Source organism: Callospermophilus lateralis, chromosome 2, assembly GCF_048772815.1.
Source record: "Callospermophilus lateralis isolate mCalLat2 chromosome 2, mCalLat2.hap1, whole genome shotgun sequence".
Taxonomy (NCBI): Eukaryota; Metazoa; Chordata; class Mammalia; order Rodentia; family Sciuridae; genus Callospermophilus; species Callospermophilus lateralis.
The window spans coordinates 110,322,890-110,346,539 of NC_135306.1; the positions used below are offsets into that span (position 1 = coordinate 110,322,890).

General features: G+C 43.5%; 1 protein-coding gene across 4 annotated transcripts in view; it reads right to left on the bottom strand.

Annotated features, from left to right (window-relative positions):
• Nucleotides 1-23,650, bottom strand: part of Cep164 (centrosomal protein 164) — a 65,437-nt gene that overhangs the window by 24,081 nt on the left and 17,706 nt on the right. For 2 of the 4 annotated variants that reach the window (XM_076846365.1, XM_076846363.1), the window contains exons 4-10: nucleotides 19,950-20,154; nucleotides 13,113-13,268; nucleotides 12,654-12,788; nucleotides 11,433-11,510; nucleotides 3,403-3,786; nucleotides 2,371-2,451; nucleotides 227-310 (exon numbers count right to left, since the gene is read on the bottom strand). In XM_076846365.1, the coding sequence (XP_076702480.1) occupies nucleotides 227-310; nucleotides 2,371-2,451; nucleotides 3,403-3,786; nucleotides 11,433-11,510; nucleotides 12,654-12,788; nucleotides 13,113-13,268; nucleotides 19,950-20,154 (1,123 nt within the window). Of the gene's footprint in view, nucleotides 1-226; nucleotides 311-2,370; nucleotides 2,452-3,402; nucleotides 3,787-11,432; nucleotides 11,511-12,653; nucleotides 12,789-13,112; nucleotides 13,269-15,545; nucleotides 15,570-19,949; nucleotides 20,155-23,650 lie in introns of those variants that run through there. The other 2 variants (XM_076846366.1, XM_076846364.1) reach the window with 2 other exon arrangements.

Sequence of the window (23,650 nt, forward strand, 5' to 3'; positions counted from 1 at the left end):
AATGAACAGATAAATGAGTAATACATGAGGGAAGCGGGTATGCTTTAATTCCTAGCAACTACAGAGCAAGAATGGTCATAAGTCCCATCAAAGGCACAGTCAGGGCCATGCCTTAAGGAAAGGGAAAGAGCTCCAGAGACATGTGCTAGGATGGGAAGGAGACAGCTCTTGAGTTATTTAAAAAAGTGATCACCAGAGAGAACTAGACCCACCCACAGAGACTTACCTCCCAACAGGCTCCATCCAGAACTGGGGAAATTACATCAATACCCAGCAGGCGCTCTGAGATCCGGCTGCGAAAACCAAAGTCCTACAGACAGTGGAGGTGATCATGTCAACTCTGCCTCTGCCAGTCAGCACTCATTGGGGCGGGCCCCTCCTCTACCCCAATTCTAACCTAATGCCAACCTTTCAGAAAAGGCTGCTATGTGCCAGGCACTGTGCTAAAATTTTGACATCTAATTTAATCTTTAAAATAAAAATGTGACTAGACAGGAAGATATATGATAAAGCGCATATGGTAAAATGTTCACTGCAGATGTATGTGGGTATTCACTGTAAATTCTTTAATTCTTCCATATATTTTTTTAAAAAAATTTGTTTGGGAGATTGAACCCAGAGGCATTTAACCACTGAGCCACATCCCCAGCCCTTTTTAAAATATTTTATTTAATGACAGGGTCTTTCTGAGTTGCTTAGGGCCTTGCCAAGTTGCGGAGACTATGAACTCGCAATCCTCCTGCCTCAGCCTCCCGAGCCGCTGGGATTACAGGCATGTGCCACCATGCCCAGCTTAAATTTTTTCCTAAAATTGTGGACAAAAAAACAAACCCTATGAGACCAAAACTCTGTCCTCATTTCACAGATGCAAAGGCAGGTTGGGAAGCATACTTAATTTGCCCAAGGTCACATGATTGATAAGCAAGAAGGCTGGGGTCAGATGATCCTGGGGACTAACTCCAAAACCCAAGGTCTTTCCATGATACATGCTCCAAAGCATGTCTGTCACTTGCCAGCTGTCTCTCCCTCTCCAGTGTTCAACGAGGGCACCACAAATGCCAGAAACCTGTGACTAGCTTATAAATGAGGCTTGATAAACTCCTTCCAATTCATGTCTTCCCCCTTCCCAAACAGGCACCCCTCTAGACAATGGGGATTAATTAGTGGTGCCTTCTCCATAGACTTCTCTTTGGGACAGACAGCAGGTACCCACACCAGGGCCAGCTCCTCACTGCCTTTGGCTGCCACAGGGCCTTACCCGAACCCCTGAGCCTATGATCCCTGCTGGGCTAAGTGAAGGATTGCTACCCAACAGCATGCTAATGGGGACAGTTCTGTCATCAGCCCTGATAAATGGCGGGATGCCCAGACATGGTCTGGTCCTGCTGTCTATGCTTCCTCCCTCCACTGCCATAAAGAAAAATGCTGATGGGCACATGTTGCCAACACAGTGCCTGCTTTGGAAGGGACAGACCCCTTGGTTCATGAGTTTGGTGACATGGCTATTCTTCATGGACAGTTTTTGCCAACAACAGTGACTTTTTGTTTCACTTCCTGGCTTGTGGGGTTCGTCTTTTTTGGTGATATTTTCCTTTCAGTTTGAATTCTATGCCGCATAATGCAGCTGCCATCTGCCTCTTAAGCCACAGCTAAGTGCAGGGCTAAAGTACACGGCCTCCTAATTCCTCTGCACCGCCCCCACCCCGCCCCGTATCATCACTGTCCATCCCTGACTCTTTCCCACTAATCCCCTCCCTTTGATCTGCCTCCTCCAAACAGATGGAGGTGGTGTGTAGAGGTAGTGTGTGGCCAAAAAGCACCCCCACTGCTCCCATTAGATTCAACCTGGCACACAGAACAGAGATACAGCGGGCTGAGTGGACGGTCTAGGACAAAGGAACCATGGATTCTGGCATTCCAGGACAAAGCCCTAACTTCAAAAATGAAACCACAGGAGCCCTCCTGGCCAGAGCCTAAGACTGGTCTTTGCCACAGCTCCATGAGCCCAGAAACACAATATACCAGTCTAACCTTCTGGATTCCTATAACATGCCTATTAGAGCCTGGAGGCAACTCACACAATCTTGTAGCCAAGTCACACACAGTAAGAATAATAATAGCTAACACTTATTTAATGTTATATAAACATGATTTACATTTTCTACCTTACTTTCTTCTCACAGGAAACCTATATTGTAGGTAGTAATAGTCTTAGTTACAGATTGAGAAATGGGAACTAACAAGACCCAAATCTGAGTCCCAACTTCCCCCCACATATTAGCATGCGGTGCTGGGCAAATTACTTACCCCTGTGGACATGAAAATCCATACTCTTACCCACCACACTACTACCCCTCATCACAAACTCACCAGGCCAAAGAAGGACTTGGGGTCAGAAGCCACGGAATCAGAGAGGTTTGGTTCTTTCACATGCTCACTAATCTTCAACTCCTGAGGAGACAGACCCATAGAAACCCCCCCCCAGAGAAGAGCACTGAGAGTCAGGGTCACTATCCAGGGAATTCTGGTCAGGCCATAGTGCCAACAATGGACTCAGCCCAAACCAATATTCACCTCTTCTTGAAACCTGAAGGACCCTGCCATTCTCTCCAGACATACACATCAGCCTCCTTGCAATCCAGATGGGCATGGACAAGCATGCCCTGCACTGGATCAAGGATTCACATGTAGAAACAGAGTCAAGTGTAGTGGAAACAGAAAGTTGGCAGTACAGAAATTTGATGCTATCCTATAAAACAGGATTGGAGTATCTTTTCAAGGAAGTAGACAAAAGCTCTTTAAATGGATTCCTTTATCAACTACCAGGAGGAAGGATTGGAAAACCTAAAACACCAAAAGCTTGCCCCACTTGAACCTACTTTTAGCCACTGGCCTAGTTTGCAAAACCAATCACTTGTATGTTTCGGATTGGTTCAGAAAGAGCCAATGAAAAAGGTCTTCTTATAACCCAATATATATATGCTGGGGCAGAACACTTCCACCGATGGAACCTTTGCCTTCCCTACATATACACACATACTCTCTCCACCCCACAAAGGAACTCTGATTGTAGCAAACCAAGACTAGAAATGGGAGGCAGGGAAGGGAAAGAGTAAACAGGAGAAAAGAAGAACATGAATATACCAAGAGGGTGCCAATGGAAAAGCACATTTCTGCTCTGGATTTCCAATACCACCAAGTTTGCAGTTTCATTCAGGATTTTACTGCCTGCTGGGTCTGGGCATATTTGTCACAATTAAGGGTTCTGGCTGATCTTGACAGCACAGAGCAGGGCCTGCAAATGAAGTTCCTGACTCAGAAATAAAGATGTGGGGATAGGAAGCTGCACAGAGCTAGAGAGAACAGCGAGGACTGCAGTCAGCAACTGCCTACGGGACTTACTTCACTGGCATCTGATCTGTTTTCTTTTGGGACAGAAGTCTCTTTCTTTGGCTCATTTGTTGCCTCTTCCTTCCTGGAATCCTCTCCTGCATCAACTGGGTCCTCCAGTGGCTCCTTTTCAGAGGACTTGGCAAGCTGATCGCCTCCTTGGTCCACCCCAGGTGTCATCAGACTTGTGGAAGCCCCAGGATCACTCTTCTTATTCTCTTCTTTTTCTGGAAACCAAGGACTCGCCCCTCTTTCCTGTGGCTCTTTGCCACCAGAACTGCTCAGACTGCTATCTCCACCTTGGCTGAAGAGTTTGCCGGGAGTAGGGGGGCCAGCAGCATCTGAATCAAGAGAAACATCCTTCTTCTCCTCTGGATGACTTGTTCTTGGAGACTCCTAGAGAGCACAGACCATGTCAAAAAGAAAGACATAAGAAATATAGAAAAGGAGTTGAGAGATGTGCTACAAGATGGAGATGGTATTCCTTGATTTTCACAAGCCAGAGCTTGAGTTCTGATCCCAGTGCCATCCAACACCTAAACAACTTGGGGTTTTTTTTGGGGGGGAGGGCGGGGGGCAGAGGTGGTACTGGGGATTGAACTCACGGGCACTCGACCACTGAGCCACATCCCCAGCCCTATTTTGTCTTTTATCTAGAGACAGGGTTTCACCGAGTTGCTTAGGGCCTTACTAAGTTGCTGAAGCTGGCTTTGACTTGTGATCCTCCTGCCTCTACTTCTCAAGCTGCTGGGATTACAGGCATGCACCACTATGCCTGGCCTAAACAACTTTTTAAAACATAGATTCCTGGCACCATACCCAGTCTACTGAATCAGAATTTCTATGGTGATTTGGACACACTCAACTGGACCCCGTCTACTGATGAGCCTGGAAATAACTTATGTGGACTATACAAGTCTATCATCATCCATCATGTTCTCACTCCACCCCCGTTAGCCAAATCTTAAGACTGCAGACTTAGAAGCCAAGATTCATTTAAGATAATAATGGACAATCATGTGAGAAAAAGGGAACAAAGTCCAGAATTTCTATTCTTCATTTTTCACAGGCAACGGGGGGAAAAAAAAGAAAGAAAAAAAATATATATATATATACAAAAGAAGGGGGCCTGTCCTCTCCAAAGCCTCCCCTATAAAAGCTGATCATCAGCAACCTGCAGACAGCATCCTCCATCCAGGGTTGTCAAATTTGGTCCCCAGAGGAGCAGATGCCAAAATGGGATTAGATGTGCAAGAGATTTATTAGGGGAAATGTTTATGAAAGATAAAGGAGAAGGGGAGGGCTTTCAGAACATGACACAGACAGGGAAGGAAGCACAGCATGGTTCTGAGAAAGTCAGCCAGCCCAGAGGAGAGTTCCCATGCAGGCTACCATTGAGAAGTCCCACATTAGATAGAAAGGTCCCTGCACTCAGACTCATGTTACAACCCATCAGCTTGGGGAAGTACAGATTAGCATGAATCAGGGTGGGTGGAAGAGGCTGCATCTGGAAGCTGGCAATCTATTAAGCTCCCCTTGGCAGAGTCTCTGGAAAGGAGAACAGCACACCTCAACAGCAGCCATACCCTGTTTTCTCACCACAAACCTCACTTTAAAGACTAGTGAAAACCTATGGCTGCTACAACTTAAATTCTTTAGGTTTGACCAAAATAGAAACAAACAAACAACAACAACAACAAAAAAAAACCCTACCTTGGAAATACAGACAATGACCTTCCTGGGCTCATGCTGAGAAGCTTTCCTCCCAGAATACATCTGGGCTAACACTTGGGCTGCCTGGCTAAACAACTCCTGAGCAGGGAGTTTTAAGACTTTCTTATCCTGAAGATTCAAACAAAAAGCATGACAACCAGTGCTTGGATCTGGATGTTTTCCAGTAATAAATCTATCTCACTCCACCCCGGTTAGCCAAATCTTACGACTGCAGACTTAGAAGCCAAGATTCATTTAAGACAATAATAAACAATCATGTGAAATAAAAGGAGCAAAGTCCACAGTTTCTATTTGGGACCTGGAATGTCCCTGCAAAGGTCCATTGGTGGAGGCTTGGTGCCCAGGGTAAATGACTGGAATGTGGTAGAACCTTTAGGAGGTGGGGCATAGTGGGAAGTCTGTAGGCTTTGGGGAGTATACCCTGATCCCTTCCTCTCTTTGTTGTCTGGCTCTTGATATAAGCAGTTTTGCTTCAACATGCTCTCTCACCATGATGTGCTGCCTCACCACAGGCCCAAAACAATAGACCCAACTGATCATGGACTGAACCCTCCAAAACTGTGAGCCAAAAAAAACTTTTCTTTTATAAATAAATTATTTCTGGTATTTTGTTACAGTGCTAGAAAGCTAATTCACTCAATAGATAGTCAAAAGGTACAAATTTTATTGATGGTCTCGTAAAATATCTGATAAGCTCAAAAATATGACCATTGCATCAGGTCTGGCAGCCTACTGACTAGCTAAGCATGCTCTCCAAGGATGATGAATGAAAGCAGAAAAATAGAGCAGTTCACAGTTCAACTTTCAAGAAAGATTGCCTAGGCTCAAATTATGGCTCCAAGCTTGCAGATGTGGTTCTTCTTAGGCAAACTGTGTTTCATTTTCCTCTAAAACACAAGGATGCAGTACACAAGTACCTTTCTCCTAGGGTTGCCAGAAAGATTAAATAAGTTAGCACTTATGAAGTGCATTAAAGAACTTAGAACCGTGCCTGCCATATTGTCAGTATCTCCTATATGTTAACTAATTTTATATGAAGAGACCCACATGATCATTCACTGAGCACCCTCTATGTGCCAAACACTGTCTTGAGAAACCAAATATGACTAAGACATAGACCTGCCTGCCCTCAAGGAGCTGAGTTCACACTGAGAAAAGCAAAATATCTAAGGTGGACCCAGTTACGAGCCTATACTTCCAGCAAAGAAAAGCTGGACACAAGGGTGAGCTGTCACAAGCCTCAAGCCTGTCCCCAGAAGAAAAGCAGAGGGTGAAGTTGAGAAGGCAGGCACCACCCAGAACCGCCCCTCCTAGCTCCCCAATTTACAAGGAATAAATCTGCCATGGTTTCTGAGCTGAGCAGCGTCAGGCTGAGGCCAGGCCTTATCTACATATCCCCAGCAGCAGCCAGCACTCAGAGGAGCTCCATAACTGGCCTGTGGGGCTCCACAGACTCTAAGGAGAAAGTGCCTTAGGATGGACAAGGAGTGTCTAGTCAGCCCCTTGCTCAGTAAGTGGGGCCAATCCACCCTAGTCAGGCTCAGTCCAGAATTAAGTAAGGTTCTCCTGCTCGAAGTTGGGAGTGAAACCTAGCCTCAAGAGGACTGCCTAGCAATAGACCTTGGATTAGGAGTTAGAGGAGGTGTCAGATACCAGAAGCAGCCTCTGACCTCCAAGATGGAGTTCACACCTCCTTCCTTGGCCCACAGCCCTTCCCACCTGCTTCTCGTGGTTCATCTCCAGCCACACAGCTATCCTGACTATGGATACACATCTTACTATGTCTCTATTTTGCTGGGCATTTTTTTTCTCCTGAGGATCAGACCTAGGGCCTTATATTCCCAGCCCTGCCCTGCAGATTTTTAACACAACCATTCTCTCTCTCTTTCTCTCCCTCTCTCCCTCCCTACCACTCACTCCCTCTGTCTTCTCCTCCACCCTCTCTTTCTTACCCCTCCCAGTGTGACAAATTCACACTGGTTCTCACAGTCATCAACTCTTCCAGGAAGCCTTCCTTGTTCCCTAAGGAAGCTGACATGAGTTTTCTCTATCTTCTGCCATAATAGCTATCATAATTGCTGATTTCCTTCTGTTTCCTTCACCAGATTAGCTCCCTATTTTCCTCAGTACCTAGATTCTGGTATACGATGAATGCTCAGGAAAGGCTATTGATTTAAATTTTTTGTTTTTATGAATGAATATGTAGTACAGATGAAGGAGTTAGGCTTCTCTTCTGACTCTGCCAAATAGAGATGTTACATTTATTTGTCAAGGTCATATAGGGATTAGGCTATATTTGTTATAATGCTTATAAAAAGCAAAATCACTTAACAAATGTTAACTATTAATAAACTGTCCAAATGATGAAAAAATAAGTAACCTTTCAACTGGTAGTTGGGGACATAGCTCAGTAACAGAGCACTTGCCAGGCACACACAAGGCCTTGAGTTCAATTGTCAGCATCAAATCAATCAATCAATCAATCAGGAGATATCAGATACAGACATCAGGTACAGGTAGAGATTCCCATCCTTATCTTTATTCCTGAGAGAATACAGCCAGACTATATAAGAATATTTTACCCAGTCTAGCCACCTCTCAAGCTTAAGTTGCTCAAAAGAAGATGTTCAGCTTGGAGTACTGCTCAGTGGTACAGTATGTACTTAGCAAGTAAGAGGCCCTGGGTTTAATCCTGAGCACCACCACCCCTGAAAAAAAAAAAAAGATTTTTTCACTCGATGGGGCTGATCTTAGTCTGCCTATCTAAAGATTAAATTTTAAAATATTAAAATAAATGATCTTGTATTCTCTGCACCCATGTGGACTAACTACAAGACAGAGGTGCACCTTGAGGTTGGGGAAAGCGACACATTAAACATTAGTTGCAGATTATCTAAAAATGGATGAACGAGAGTTGAGTATCACATCTGACTCCATGTTTCCTTTCACCAAATTCCTACTCCTTGGCATGACACCAGGGCCAAAGTCTGAACCCTCCAACTCTAGGCACCTGGGCAGTTTCCTCCCCTGGGCTCTGAGAGTACACAGCTTTGCCCTGAGCCCATCTGTGCTCATACTCCTTTGTCTCCTCCTGCCACAGCACCAGTTCCTTGAGTATCTTAAAGCACATTTCAAGATCTTGACATCTGCATGAAGAATGGGGTGTAGAGGACGGGGGTGCTATAAGAACCATTCCATGAATATTTAACACCCCCCTCAAAGCCATGAGATCTCCAATGCTGCAGTCCCCTTCTTCCTGCCCAGAGCACAAATTCAGGGGCTCCTGTGATCCACACAGCACAAGATCATAAGGCAGGGGGCGTGCTCCACACCACATGCATGCATTGGCCCAGTTCTGGGAAGACGCCTGCCAAGCCAACCATCAGTCCAGTTTATTTTCCAGGTCTCATGCCCGCTCAATTGAATTCTTTGCAAAGCACCCTGATATAGTTAGCACTTTCCAATCACACTGACATCATCCTGTTATTTCTAAGCCCAGGCTCCCTCCCGCTCCTTTGATCCGCTGATGGGCTTTTCATCAGCACCACATGGCCACATGGCCACATGGCCACATACTGCCTGCTCACCCACCCTTCTGCCTCCCTGCTCTTGCTCATACCCGTTCTCAGTGCCGGTTCCACAAACCTTTCCCTTTTGAGACTGTAATAGACTAGAAATAGGCTTAAGTTGGAAAGCAGAAGAACAGGGAGAAGAAGACAGAGAGAAAGCTGCATTCTTGCCATCCTACTGCCCTCTCATGGAATCATGAGCAAAGTGACTGCTCAGTGAGATAGGGAACTAAGACAGAAAGGAAAGTTCCATCAAGGGCTGCCTGAGATGCCCAGGAGCAGGGAAAGGTGGACAGCTCCAAAGAGCCAAGAACTGTAACTGAGACAAGAGTTATTTTCAAAGGACAAAGGGCAAGGCCCAGGAAGAAACAGCTCTGCCTGTCCCAAAACCCCATTTATCCTCATGGCTAATTTTCCCAACAGAAAATGCCCTAATTCCTGCCTGAGGTTAGAACATAGGAATCCCACACACCATGTGGCAAAAAAGCCTGAATCTGTTGCCATGTTAGAGGCAAGGATGGGAGGAATGTGGAACACTGCCCACTCCACACATTTCCCCTATTATACTTCAGTGTCTATTTATATTAAAGAGGTTATTAAAAATGTTTAAAATTCCCCATTCCCCCCAAAAGGCACATATTCAACAGAAGGCAAGCTCTAAGAAATCCAGGATATGTCCAAGAAGAAAATGTCTTTTTTTGACTGACATTTGTAATCTATTATGAAGTAAAAGTTAAGCAGTCCAAGTCAAAATGAATCATGATCAGTCCACATTGAGATCTTCATTCTACTAGTTGATAGCAAGGACCAATGATCTCTTCCACTCAGAACCTGGGAAAGTCAAGGAAAGAAAAAAATATCTGTCCCAGCCCTGGACTAGTGTGGCTCATTCATTCATTCATGTATTCATTCTCTCAAATGTTGAACAAAATATCCCCAAGTACTTCCTATGTTCCAGGCAGTGGGCCAGGTGCTGAACACATAGGAATAGGATAGACTCTCCACCCTCAAGTTGCTCAGTCTCTAGGAAACTATCCTTTTTCTCCAAAAGCACATTCTTCTTAAAACCCCTATTGCTATCCAAGTCATTCTCCTGCACAAAAAACTGAGCATCTCCTCGGATTCCATTAATCAGCACAGGTCTTAATGGTGAACAAGAAGAACACATAGTTGCCATGTCAAGGAAACAAGCAGATGGAAAGAACAATTTCAAAGTAGACGTGTATCAGGCTGAAGAATCAGACAAGACACTCAGAGGTGCCACATTTGACAGAAAGAGTTCATTAAAGTCACAATTAAAACCTATCCAATAATACAGAATCAAAAAGCTGGGAAATTTCTGAGATAAAAGACAAAACCTAATGAGAAAAAGGGTCCTGCCAACAGGTAGAATTGGGTCACCTTGAAAGGTCCACCCACATCTTGGATCTTAGACACCAAATCGGGGCCTGCACCAGCATCTGAAACCTCCATTGGCTTGAGACAGTACACTGGCTCTCAAAGTCAGGGGAAGACTTAGAAACAATAAGGGATAACAGAGAAAGAAATTTAAATCTTTGTTAGAAGGACTATAGTTTTACTGATTGGTTTTGTGATCATTCTAATAGAGTGTGGCTTGTTTGATTTTAAGGTATTTAAGATATTTAAGAGAATCACAGCCTTCAGGACAGGAGCCGCCTGTGTTTCTTCTTTGCTAACAAAACAATAAACCTTCTTTTTTCCTTTTTCTAAAAAAAAAAAAAAAAAGTTATTTAAAAGAATCTAATATACAAGACTTGTGAAAATTATAACTGATTGAGCTGAGTCTGTAGCCCATATTTAAATGTTTGGGCAAGTCTAACTTGTGGACTTCATAATTCATTGGTTGTAAAAATACTTTGAGAGTATTTAAATACTAATTATTTAAAAATTAATAAATCAGACACTAGACAAAAAACACATAGTGGGGAATATTCTATTCCCAGTACAAATCTACATTGAGGTTTTTAGGTATTACAACAATATAGTGGAGTTTTGCTATTTGTTTGTTTCTTTTTTTTTAGAGAGAGAGAGAGAGAGAGAGAGAGAGAGAATTTTTTGATATTTATTTTTTAGTTATCGGCGGACACAACATCTTTGTTTGTCCGTGGTGCTGAGAATCGAACCCGGGCCGCATGCATGCCAGGCGAGCGCGCTACCACTTGAGCCACATCCCCAGCCCTGTTTGTTCTTTATAAAGAACATTCCCGTAGCAGCAGGGGACAGACTGCAGAGAAAAGGATTAGAATTTGGGAGGGTGCTCTTCCCATCCACACTCTGTATTTTTCAGCCCTAGAACCTTTGCTCAAGCTGTTCAGTTGCCTCCACGTCCAAAACTCAGCTACTCTTCAAGACCCAGCTCAAATGTCATCTCATCCACCAAGGCTTTTTGATGTGCAGGAAAGTAATTTCTTCCCCTTACAGTCTATGAGACTGCACAATCTGTGAGGACAGTACACATATCTCATTTATGTGCATGTGACATATAGTGGCTAGTGAAGCACCTCATGCAGGAACATTCGACAAATGGTTGTTTTATACATGAGTAAATGAATGGATTCCCTGTTGCCCTCATCCCTCCCCAGACCCCAGAAACCTTGGACAGGCCTGTGAAAAACTGGTTCTCTTTCCAAACATTTACCCCATAAACAGAAGGGCTTCAGAAGGAAGAAGGGGTATACCGGGCTGAGGCATTTGCTGGTAGGGGCTTTAGGCTCTTACCTCATACTCAAAGTCTCCCCCCAGGGTCCCAAGGTCCAAGTGCAGGTTCTTAAGAAGCTCACTGGAACTGCGGATACTCTGAAAACAAAAATGATTATGGGTGGTAAGTCTAAAGTAACTAGTCAGTTGAGAGTACAGGGAATACAGAGGGAGAAGTGGGATACTGCTGAGCAGGTAAACAATGCCCAGGCAGTACTTCAGGGGACTCAAGAGCAGGACCTCCAAGGAGGCCTCACTAAGCAGCTCTTTATCCAATGTAAGCAAAGCTCTGCACCACGCAAATGGCCAAGAAGCTCCTTGTTGTTGTGCTTTCCAGATCAGACCAGAGGATTATAGGCTGGACAAGAAACAAAGCTATAGATTGGAAGTTCATTTTTATTTATTTTTAAAATAATACAGAATTACCTGGACATGGCAACACAAGCCTATAGTCCCAGCTACTCAAGAGGCTGAATCAGAAGGATCACTTAAGCCCAGAGTCCAAGACCAGCCTGGGCAACTTAGTGACATCCTATGTCAAAAACAAAACCATAGCTTAGAGATTAGCCAAATGTGGAAACAACCCATGTATCCATCAACAGATGAATGGATAAACAAAACATGATATAAATATATGATAGATTATTATTCAGCCTTCAAAAGGAATGAAGTTCTAATATATGCTACATGAATCTTCAAAACAAACCAAGTGAAAGATGCCAGACACGAAAGGAAAAATATTCTATAATTCCACTTACACAAAATATCTAGAACAGGCAAATTCATAGACAGAAAAAAGATTAGAGGTTACCAGGGGCTACAGGGAGGGTAACTGGAGTTATTGTTTAATGGATATGGAGCTTCTATTTAGGATTATGAACAAGTTCTGGAAAAGACTGTATCAATGATTGCCCAACATTGTGAAGGTATTTAACACCACTGAATCGTAATCTTAAAATGGTTAAAAAGGCAAAATTTTATGTCATACATAGTTTACCACAATAAAAAAGATTTTCAAGCAAGGTGTGCAGCACAGACTTGTGATCTCAACCATTTCGGAGGCTAAGGCAGAAGAATCACAAGTTGGAGGCCAGCCTGAGTAATTTAGCAAGACACTGCCTGAAAACATAATTTTGAAAAAGAAGAGCCTGGGAATGTAGCTCAGTGGTAGAGCACTAATAAGGGGGAAAGCGGGAGAATAGCACAGTGGGTTTCAAGGCCAGGGAGAGGGCTTGATCATACCTGGTTGTCACTTTCCTCTTCATCCTCCTCATTGGTCTCCTCCCCTAAGCCCAAGAGGCTGAGAGCATTCCTGTCCTCATGGATGGAGCCCAAGAGGCCCTTTGTATATGCAGAAGTCTTCAGACCCTGTGGAGGCTCCAAAATAGAGAAAGAACATCAAGAAACTCACCAGAAAGACCTTCAGAATGACCCTGGAATGCCCACCCCACTCTCTATTTAGATGTCTCCAAATCAAGTCCCACCATGTCCATGAAGCTGATCTAACTCACACTACTGATTCCCTTTTCCAGCTCCTACCGCACTGGCTACGTGAATTGGGAAATTAGCATTGATGGTCCCAGAGGCCATGTGCAGCTTCATACAGGCATGACTTATCTTCCTACCAGATTACGACAGGCCATCGACAGGCCACAGCTTCCACAGGAACTAAACACTCTGCAAGCCAGGGAAAGTACTCACCAGCGGGAATTCTCCAAGCTGACCGGACTCCGCTGAGCTCCCCAGGCTGGCGCTTTGAGGTCCTCGAAGAGCAAAGGGCGGGGGATCCATGAGGCCTCGCAAAGGAGCCAGGCCCCCAGGAGGAATGTGGACTGGGGCTAACGAAGAACCCAGAGCCTGGGCAACAGAAAACATCTTATTACAAACCCAAGAAACCACGTGGCTCTGCAAGTGTCGGAGACAGATACAAAAATAAAACATCTAAATCCTGCCCGCTCAAATTTAAACCGCCTCCGCTTGGAGACTGCTAATGAAACACAACATCCAGAAATTACCATTGTGCCAACTGTGTGAGAAATCACAGGCTGGTTTCCTGATTCTCATAACTCGAATGCCATCTCACATAAACAGTCCTCTTACATCTGGCAGATGCTGCATGGGGTTCTGCTCTCCTTTCAGAAGCCGTATAGGAAGTACGTGGGAAGGGAGCACAGAGACAAAACCCTCATCTACCAGAAGGAGAAGTCTCAACAGATAAACTTTGAAATTGATGAGTTAAGAAAAAGTGATCTCAGCACATTATTGACAAAGATGGAGGTAGACAACAGGAAAAAAGTGGTTGCCTCTGAGGGCGGGCTCTGCACACGGGAGAACTGCTGTACTTTATTATATCTTTTATTCTATTTGACTTGATCTTTTATTATAGGCATGTATTATTTTAATTAAAATAACATTAAGTATGAGCAACAAAAGTTGAACTCTTTCCCCTTTCCACTGATGAAGAAGGTGGCTGGATGGAGCCTTGACAAGGGGCAGCAGTGGCCTGACCAGGTCCCTTCTTTTCCCTGTTCTCACAAAGGTTCATGCCAGCAAGGACTGAGGAAAGTAAACTAGGCTGGAGCAAGAATGTGTGAGCCCCATGGCTACTCACAGATCTCGGATTCCTAGCTTATACATCTGCAAGATTAAGAGGTGCATGCTGTGCCTCTGAGAACATTTGTTGAGCAGCTTGAATGAGATAATGAATACAAGGGGCTTTTGTGAGTGGTCTAGGGCTATACGAACTTTAGGGAATTGCTATTATTACAGGGATTCACATATGATCAACTGAGCTTAGCAAAAGCAGAAACCAGGGTACAATTTATAAAGAGCTCTTCAAGAGAAGAGCTCAAACTTAAAGTGTCTGAAACAAAGCAGAAATTCCATTCCTTTCTAATCCCACAGGGACTGAAAGAAAAAAGAGAACCCAGAGATGGGCAGGCTGAGGAAGTTCAGATCTACCATCTTTTTGGCAACAGCCTCAGCACAGGGGCCAGGCTACCGTACAGGTCCTAGCAGGGCCTATTTCTGCACAGGGAAGGTTATCAGATACTCAGCACGAAATGAGGTGAGAATCACTCCTAAGCCTCTGTAGCTCCCCCATCATAGGATCTGCTGTAGAAGATCTTTGTTAGAGAAAAAAGAAGCTGATCATCATAGAATTAGCCAACAATGCTGGAGCACCAGGTATTGGCTAAACACCTTAAATGCAAAGTTTCATTTTATTTACACACAATCTGAGGAGGCTTCTGCCATTGACCCCATGTCAGCAAACAGAGGTTGGTGAGGCCAAGAACCCTGCCCAAAGTCACAGGGCCAGAGAGGAGCAGAGATGGGACTAGAACCCAGTGTTATCTTTAAGACAGGATTTTGTACCACCTTTTGACTCTGGCAGAAAAGAGGCCCAGGAAAGCTTCTCTAAGTGAATTATGAGCAAACGGGGCCTGCTCCTCCTGCCATTAGTCCCTCAACCAGCTCCAGCATATCAGCAAGTGAAATTTTTCCCACACTGTATTTATGGAAAATTACAGACTCCTAACATGGTTAATTTGCTAACATGCTGGGGGCTCGAGGGAGGGAGACGGGCATGCTGAGGGCTTTGTTCTCCCAGGCCTTTACTAAATCAGTGGTTAGCAGGGAAATTATACATTCCTGGCTCCTCGCTGATCATCTTCTATAGATAGCCATTAACTCTGGAGTATGGAGCCATGCATGGCATTGTCCTTCAGAGCAGATAAACTCATTGCCATCGGGCTAATTAAAACTTTCAGGATAATCTGCAGCCTATCCGATATTTATAGTGCTGTAGTAGTTATTAGAGCTAACAGAGAACCAGTGCATGCCAGCAATTAGGAACCAAAGGGAACAACTGGGTAAAGCCACAGCTGGGCCACAGCAAAATAGTCAAGGAAATTCAGATTGATACCCACAGTCTCTGATCCAACTGGACCTCTTTATGAAAAATATGATGACTCTTTAAAGGGACAAAGGGTCGGAAAGAAAGGGCAAGCCCAGCCCTTTGGTAATTCCTTAGGTAAGAAAGTAACGTCATAAACAGGATCTGCACAAGCCTAACACAGGTTCGTCAAGTAGTATTCTGGGCACTCTGGGAGACAAGGAGCAGAAGCAGCTCACCATATGGTGGAAGGAGATCATGGGCTTGAGTTCTTCATGAGAATATTAACTCTCCAGCTCTGTATGCTGCCAAGAAGGCACAAGTTCAGAGCTCTGAGGTGAGGTGTCTATGGGGGAGCATCCCTCTCTAGAATCAGCTGATAAGAAAGGCTTCCCAAATCACAGGAGGTCCTATATCCTGTGCAGAGTCAGGATCAGTACCACCTTGCCCACCCCAGAACATACCACCTTCACAGCATGTGAACAATCAAGAATTACAGCTATATCCAGGGAAGGGAAGTCACACATACCCTCAGTCCTATTTTGCAAGTGAGTGTTAGGGTTAAAGAAATGTGAGGGCTGGGGTTGTGGTTCAGTGATAGAGCACTTACCTAGCATGCGTGAGACATTGCATAAAAGAAAAGTGAAATGCATGTGATGCCAAAAGACAGCCATCTGGGTAATTAAGGGACCAAGAATTACCAAGGGGAGTGAGGGACAGGAAAGCAGACCTGAGGGGTACGATAAGGCGATGACTCCACCTGCTCCCTCCCTGATAAGTTCACAGAGGCCTCAGGCCTCAGGCCATTCTAAGAAGCCTACCTGGTTGAGAAGCTGCATCTTGCCTGGCTCTGCAGCAGGCCCTCTGCTGGGATTCAGCTCGATTAGCCCCTGCCTGAAGGGGCTGCTGTTTGGCTGGCAATAGGCTTGCTGAGGGGCCTCCTGCTCAGCTGGACCAAGGGCTAACTCCTGAGGATGTTCCAGCAGCTCTGGCCCCCAAACCAGAAACCTTGAGTCCCTCTCCATGGTTCTGATGGCCTCTTGCTCACCCTCACTAGACATCCTGGAAGACTCAGCAGCCATGCAACAGACCATGCTGGCGATGTCTTTGCTTGGCATTTCCTGCATGCTTTCAGGCAGCCCCAGGCCTTCCAGTCGCCTAGAGATCTTGACCATCTGAAGGATGTGCTGGTAGAACCTCTGATCCTCAGAGTAGTCGTCACTCTCTGACTGCTCTTCAGCAGAGCTCTGCATGTGGGACAACTGGGGCACCATGTATGGACAGGCGTGTTGATCTCTGGGCCCAGGGCCTCCCTGACCCATACCTGGCACAGATCCACGGGAGCTCTGTAGGTCCCAAGGGAAGTTGTTTACCTCACCCAGGATCTGAGAGCCAAGATGCAAGGCCAGGTTGCTGCTGCAGCCACTGATGCTCTCCACATCAGCCCCAGATACACTCGCCTTCCTATCTTCACTGGGGGGCTCTGGAGACCCTGCAGGGTATCTCTTCTCACTGGTAGGAGCCCCATTAAGGGCGTTCTGTGCTGCTTCTGATGTCCCAGTATCAGGTGGTATTATGAAGAGTCCCTGCAGTGGAGTTTTGGCTGAGGACCCTTGAGCCTCAGGGATACTGGTCTCTGTTTCCTTGCAGCTCCCTGGGGTATCCTTGTTGACAAGCTTGGAGACTTGTCCCATCCACAGTCCTGGGGACTCTCTCTTTCGCCTCCCCCTGCCCAGGCTCCCACCTTCCCCAGGAACTCCCTGCCAGTTCAGGTCTTTAGCTGGGCTGTTATCTAATAAAAAGAGATTATTATTTCTCATAGGCAGCATATGGTCAGAAGAACACTGGGACAGGGAGGATTCTTCCTCAGGGGATAGTAAGGGATTGGGACTCTGACCCTTGTCCCCTGCAGGGCCAGTGGAGCTTAGTGTGGTTATGCTGTGGCTGTGCTGCTCCCCTTTTAGCTGTGAGTCCTTGATGGCTTCAGAAAGCTTAGAGTGGACAGGGGTCTGGCTCCTGCTTTCTAACACATCCTGCCCATTCCAGAGGGGACCAGTGTTCTGAGGGCACAGGGTACCAGGTTTCTGCTGTCTGGTCCTCATTTCCAGCTCTTCTATTTCAGGGTCTGAAAACCCCAGGTAGATTTTCTCTGTTGCCTTCTGGGGTGTCTCCAGACCCTGTTGATGAGCTAATTCTGTCCTGCATTGCGCTGGAGCCCTGCCTAAGATTTTCTCCACATCGGCAAAGATCTGGTGGGTTCGGTAAGCTTGATTTTTGGAGAGTGGCTGCAGTTTGCTAGGGAAGGCACCCATGAGAGGCCGAGGGGTGTCACCCAGCATGTATGGGCTCTTCCCTTTCTTAAAGGAGCCCTCACTTCTAGCCTGCATCTCTTGGTCTAGGTCCAAATCAGCAAGCCCAGGTGCTGGGAGAGGGGATGGGCCACGAAGAAAGGAGGAAGAAGGTAGAAGTCCCTGATCAGGCTGTATTTCCTAAATGGATATATAAACATGCAGAGAAAACTAAGACAAAGCACTTCTGATTTATACTTGCTACTTCAGCCCTTGCTAAGCACTTAGCACAAAACCACCCTCCATTTAAAGTAAAGCAGAAATCAAAAGAGGGAAGAAAAGCTAAAAACTCCTTTGGGCTGAAAATGTTGTTTTCTGGGCTCCAGTTTTCTTCTTTACACAGAGCAGGCTGGACTAGATCAATGTCTTCCTGCAAACCATAATCCATGGAACCTGAGGGACTCAGCACAGGCAGGGCTCTATAAAGTATGCATATGACAAAGAAAAGGCATCACCCAGACCTACATTCCCAAATTCAACCAGAGCAGCTTCATTTCTTTTTTGATAACCTGAACCTCTGTAGAGAACTGATTTGAAAACAGGGCTTTACTATTAACAAAACTCTGAAAATCACCAGCCAGGTTATCTCCAAGATGCAATCTAGCTCTCAAGTTCTGTGATTGGTTAATTTTATAAAATCTGTCAATTTTATCAAAGACTTCTAGAAATTGCCTAAGTGGAAAAGAAGAGGAGAAACAACCAGTGCCCTGAACCCTGGAAACTCAGTCCAGTGAGATACTCGGAAAGTCATAGAAAAAACCCTGAAAAATAACCACTCTCTGCTAACATTCACACTAAACACACCCAGCTAAGAGTGCACACCCAGAGGGCCCAAGCCACCTAAGTCTGGGTTGCCCACCAAGTCTGTCCCCTAGACAAGCTTGAGGTGCCTGTCCTGAGTCCTAAGAATCAGACTGATTGTTCATGGCTGTCCACTCATCCTCATTTCCTAAAATCACAGTAGGAGCTCTTTTTAACAGAGAGCTCCAGGAATTCAGACACACACCCAGGACTCAGTCTGTCACTAAGCCTCTTCCCCAGAACCCACACTACATTCCCTGTCCCACCTTCAGTCATGTCAGCACCTGCAGGATGCCTGATTATCATTTCAAATAATTTCACGAAAGTAAAAACCTACCTTTTGCCTCTCAAACATATGATTTTAAAATTCAACCTATTTGGAAATTAATTGTCTTCTTCTATCTAGAGAAATGAACTTGTTATCTAGTTTCTCAGAACCACGAGTGATATGTGATAAAGATGCTAAATTAATCAGCAACTGTACAGCACCAGAATTGACACCATAGGAAAAAAAACAAAGCTGGGAGTGTGACTCAGTGGTAGAATCCTTGCCTAGCATGCATACAAAAAAAAAAAAAAGATGAAAATCTTCATGGAGAAGTAAGCACCAGACTTTGGCAGGAAATAAAAATCATAAACAATAGGACAAAACAACTGGAACACAGAGAAGGTTGGAAAAATATTCTTGGTTCTCCTCATTTGGCTGAACTGAGTTTCCATGAGCCTTCCTTCCTCAATGTGCCCACAGGTTCCAGGCATGGGTAAAGGAAGAAGGCCCAGTGGCAGCACCAATAGCAGGCAGAGAGGGCTCAGGTCTCACTCCTGTAAAGCTCCAATTCCATTCCTCTCCCTATAAAACAAGGGTAATAACTTCTGCCTCATAAGTTCAGACACGCTGCAGAGACAAATAAAACAACAATGGATAAGAGCACTTTGAACTCAGCACAAAAGCTACTCAAGACCACGGTGATCACACTGCAATTAAATTTGTTACCCACCACTAACCAAAGACACCAAGAAAAAAAGCAAGCCATAAATGCAAAAAGCACAAAGCTTTGCTTCTGAATTTTGAAGGTACTGGTATTCTGATAACTTAACTCACACCACTTGAAGACAAATGATGAGCCCACACTAGAAAAGCTTGACTCTGCATGAAGAGAAAGCACTCACTTGTCTAGGCCCACTGGCTTCTATCAATTGTCCCCCATCCCCACTTTCCAAAGCGGCAGATGCCATCACCTCTTAGACTACCGAAAAAACGACAACAATATATGGCAGAGCAGTCTCATTATGTAACCCAGGTTCCCATGGAAAGAGAAAGAATTGTTTAAAGATAGTAATGACTGCTAGAAGCTGAAAGACAATTAGAAGATGTAGCATCAAGAATGTATTGTTATTGTTGTTTTTCACCTCTTGGCTGAAGACAACTACAGGCTCCCCCTATCCCCTCAGTTCAGCCCTGGCCTCTCTAGAAGCTGGTACCCACTGACTCACCAGGGGACTTTGGGAGGTCTCTTTGTCCTTCTTTTCTTTCTTTTCCTTTTTCTTTTTCTTGTCTTTCTTCTTAATGGCCCCAGAAGTTGACAGCTTCCCTCGCTCTTGGATCACCAAGTTTCGATAATGCTCATCACACGGATGGTCCCACATGGACTGCCCATTGGCAAAGTTGAAATAATAAATATCACCTGTGATGTCCTGGCTGGGGATGAGCAGAATTCAGAAGTTAGTCCATGCTCAGGGCCAAGGCTACTTAGGACAAAAAGAAAAGAAAAAAAAAAAGAAGAAAGAAAAAAAGGGGCAGGAGGAAGAGAAGAAGGAAAGCAGGGAGATAGGAGAGAAAACAATGAACACAAAATTGAAGGGCAAAGGGCACCATTGGCTAAGATTAAGGAGTTCACTTAGATATAGAACAATGGACTGAAATACTTAAGGATTTCTCTAGATGAAGACATATAATCACTGTAGTTTCAGGAAATTAATATTAGACTGGAGTAGAAATGAACTTGGTTTTAGTTAGATGGAGAAATATAAACATTATGAAACCTAAGAATAGAGTAGACCTTGTTTAATATTTAATAAGAGTATGAAGAAGAAAAATGTGAAAGCTCTGGTTTTGTAGAAGATTCTAAACTCACAAGAAGTGATAACCCAAGGTAACGGGGAACCCAATAGAAGAAAATAAAGGAGGAGAATCTGTTTCAACATGGACAAGTCCGAAATAAACCAAAATGAATGGTTTATTTTGGACTTGTCCATGTTGAAACAGATTAATAATTAACAATAATCTATTAGGACAGCGAACAGAAAAAAGAATCCCATCCCCAATAACAATCTAAAAGATAAAATACACAGGAATGAGTACAAACCGTGTAAAATCTTTACAAAGCTTTACTGAAAAAGGAAAAACAATTGTCCCTAAAAGATTCAAATCTATAAAGATGCCAATTATCTCTAATTAATATATGAATCCAATACAATCCCAATAAGGCTCCTTATGAATTTGACAAGTTGAATCTTTAATTCAAATAAAAGGGAACATTTTCCAGAAATAGACAGGGAAATATCAGGGGTACTATGGTCTGGATGCATATTGTCCCTGGAAAGTTCAAGAGTTGGAAATTTGGTCCCCAGTGTAGTGATACTGAGAGGTGGTTGAACTTTTCAGAGATGGGGCCTAGTGGAAGATGGTTACATCACTGGAGCAACTTTCCTTAGAAGGCATTAAGTTAGTTCTCATGGGATCCCTGAGCTGGTATGAGGCACCCAGCCTCAGGTATTTCATTACAGTAATAGAAACAGACTAATAACAGAAAATTGACACTGAGAGTTAGGGTCATTGCATAACTGATTTTTTTTTTTTTTAACTAGGTAATAGGCAAGAAACAGGCTTAAAAAAAAAAAAAAAGCCTAGAATGCTATAAGCGCAATGTTATGGTTCTAGCATCAGATGGAAATGATGATCCAAATGGAAATGGTAGTAAAGGCCACTATTGTTACACAGATACAAAAAAAACTTGGATGCATGTGTCCATCTATGCCCTAAAGCTTTATGGAAAGCCAAATTTAAGAATGACAGACTAATTTATCTGGCAGATTTTGGATTGGCAATTTTTTAATTGATAATATTTCTACATGAATAATAAAATGTGTTATTGGAAGGACTGATAAATTTTAATTAATAATATGCACATGCTAAACAAGCACTCTACTATGAATTACATCCCTAGCTCCAGAAATTTCTTTGAAAGAAACATACAAAACTTCAAGCAACTTGCTTAGCTAAACTAGATGACATTTCCCTGCCAACAAAGATAAAAATGGGACTAATATATAATACAACAACAAAAAATTTTTTTTCAAACTCAACCAGAAAGAAAAATTCTCAGGTGTAAGAAACAGAAACCCAGAAGCCCAAGTAATAAATATAGAACTGAGAAGCCAACATTGGTATCTGATTTGGATATAGGTCCCAGGAAATTGGAGTTTAATGTTAATTTAGGGACAGAAATGTGGCCTTAAGTCTTGATTAATTTGGTAATTAGAACTGGGACCCTTGCATGTATCTGGGGCTCTTAAGAACACTAACTCCACAAAAAAAAAAAAAAAAAAAAAAAAAAGCCAGTAGGTCATGGAAGTAGCAAATGAGTATGGGGCCCACTCCAGGATCTAGACAGATAGAGAAGATCTTATGACAAATTGAAACTTCAGGACATATAAACATAGAGTCCAAAACATGCCAAGTCAGGAAATTAATACAAAACTTTAGTCTTAAACTACTGAAAAACCCCTGGGAGAAGCAATTGTGAAAGCACTCAACAAGTGAGGAAGGAGACTCTCACAGAAAATAATCCCCATAGGAAATAAATTCACAAAATTCACAATAAAAATTACAAACCATGTGAGAAAAGAGTTCAACATGAGGGAAAATCAGAAGATATAATAAGAAGAAGAATCAGTATACCATGTAACTTGAGATAGTAGGACAATCAAAAGACAACTAAAAATAACATTTAAAATTATTATAGTGGGCTGGGGACATAACATAGTAGTAGAGTGTCTGCTTAGCATGTACAAGGTCCTATGTTCAATTTCCAGCACTGAAAAAAAAAATTATGACAAGGATAAAAGGGGTAGAATTCATAATGAAAGAAAAGAATTCTAAAGAAAAAAAGGAAAGGTTGGGTGCAATGGCACACATCTGTAATCTCAGCTATTTGGAAGGCTAAGGCAGAAGGATCACCATCAAGGCTAGCCTGGACAACTTGAAGAGACCCTACCTCAAAATAAAAAATAAAAAGGTTGAGAATAGAGCTCACTGGCAGAGCATCCCAGGTTCAATTACCAGTGCTGCAAAAATAAATAAAAACATAATAGAACTTGTAAGAATGAGGAGTTATTAAAAAAGAAAAAAAAGTAAGTTAAACAATAGATTTGGTACAAAAGAAAGAAAAAACAATGAATTATAAAATATACCTAAGGAAACCCAGAATGCAATAAAGGAGATAAAGAAATTCTTAAAATGAGAAGTTAAGAAACATGGAGTATAAAATATGAAGGTTCAACCCCCAAAAAAGCTGATTTTGAGAAAATTAATACAACTTGCAAACTTCTAAAAAATTCAAGAAGAAAAGAGATGACAAAAAGTATCAGGAATGAAAAGGGAAGTAACAGAGTCAGTAGAGATTCTAAAACCATACCAGGAAATTAAGAACTGATGGTAATAAAGTTTAAAACCTACACCAAAAAGACAATTTCCCAGAATAAAAAACAGGTTACCAAAATTGACTCAAGAAAGCCAGAATCGGCCGATAGCCATTAAAATATTGAATTGTCAAACTCTATACATACACAAACACACACACACACACACACACACACACACACACACACAGGCCCAAAATGAGTTTTACCAAATCTTCAAACAAATAACCCTATCCTATTGGGGGGGGGGGGGGGCGTGGATACATCATACATTGCTGGTGGAACTGCAAATTGGTATAACCGCTCTAGAAAGCAATATGGAGATTCCTCAGAAAACGTGAAATAGAACCACCATTTGACCAGTGAACCCACTCCTTGTTATATACCAAAAGGGTCTAAAATCAGCATACTACAGTGACACAGCCACATCAATGATTATAGCAGCTCAATTCACAATAGCTAAGCTATGGAACCAACCTAGGTGCCCTTCAACA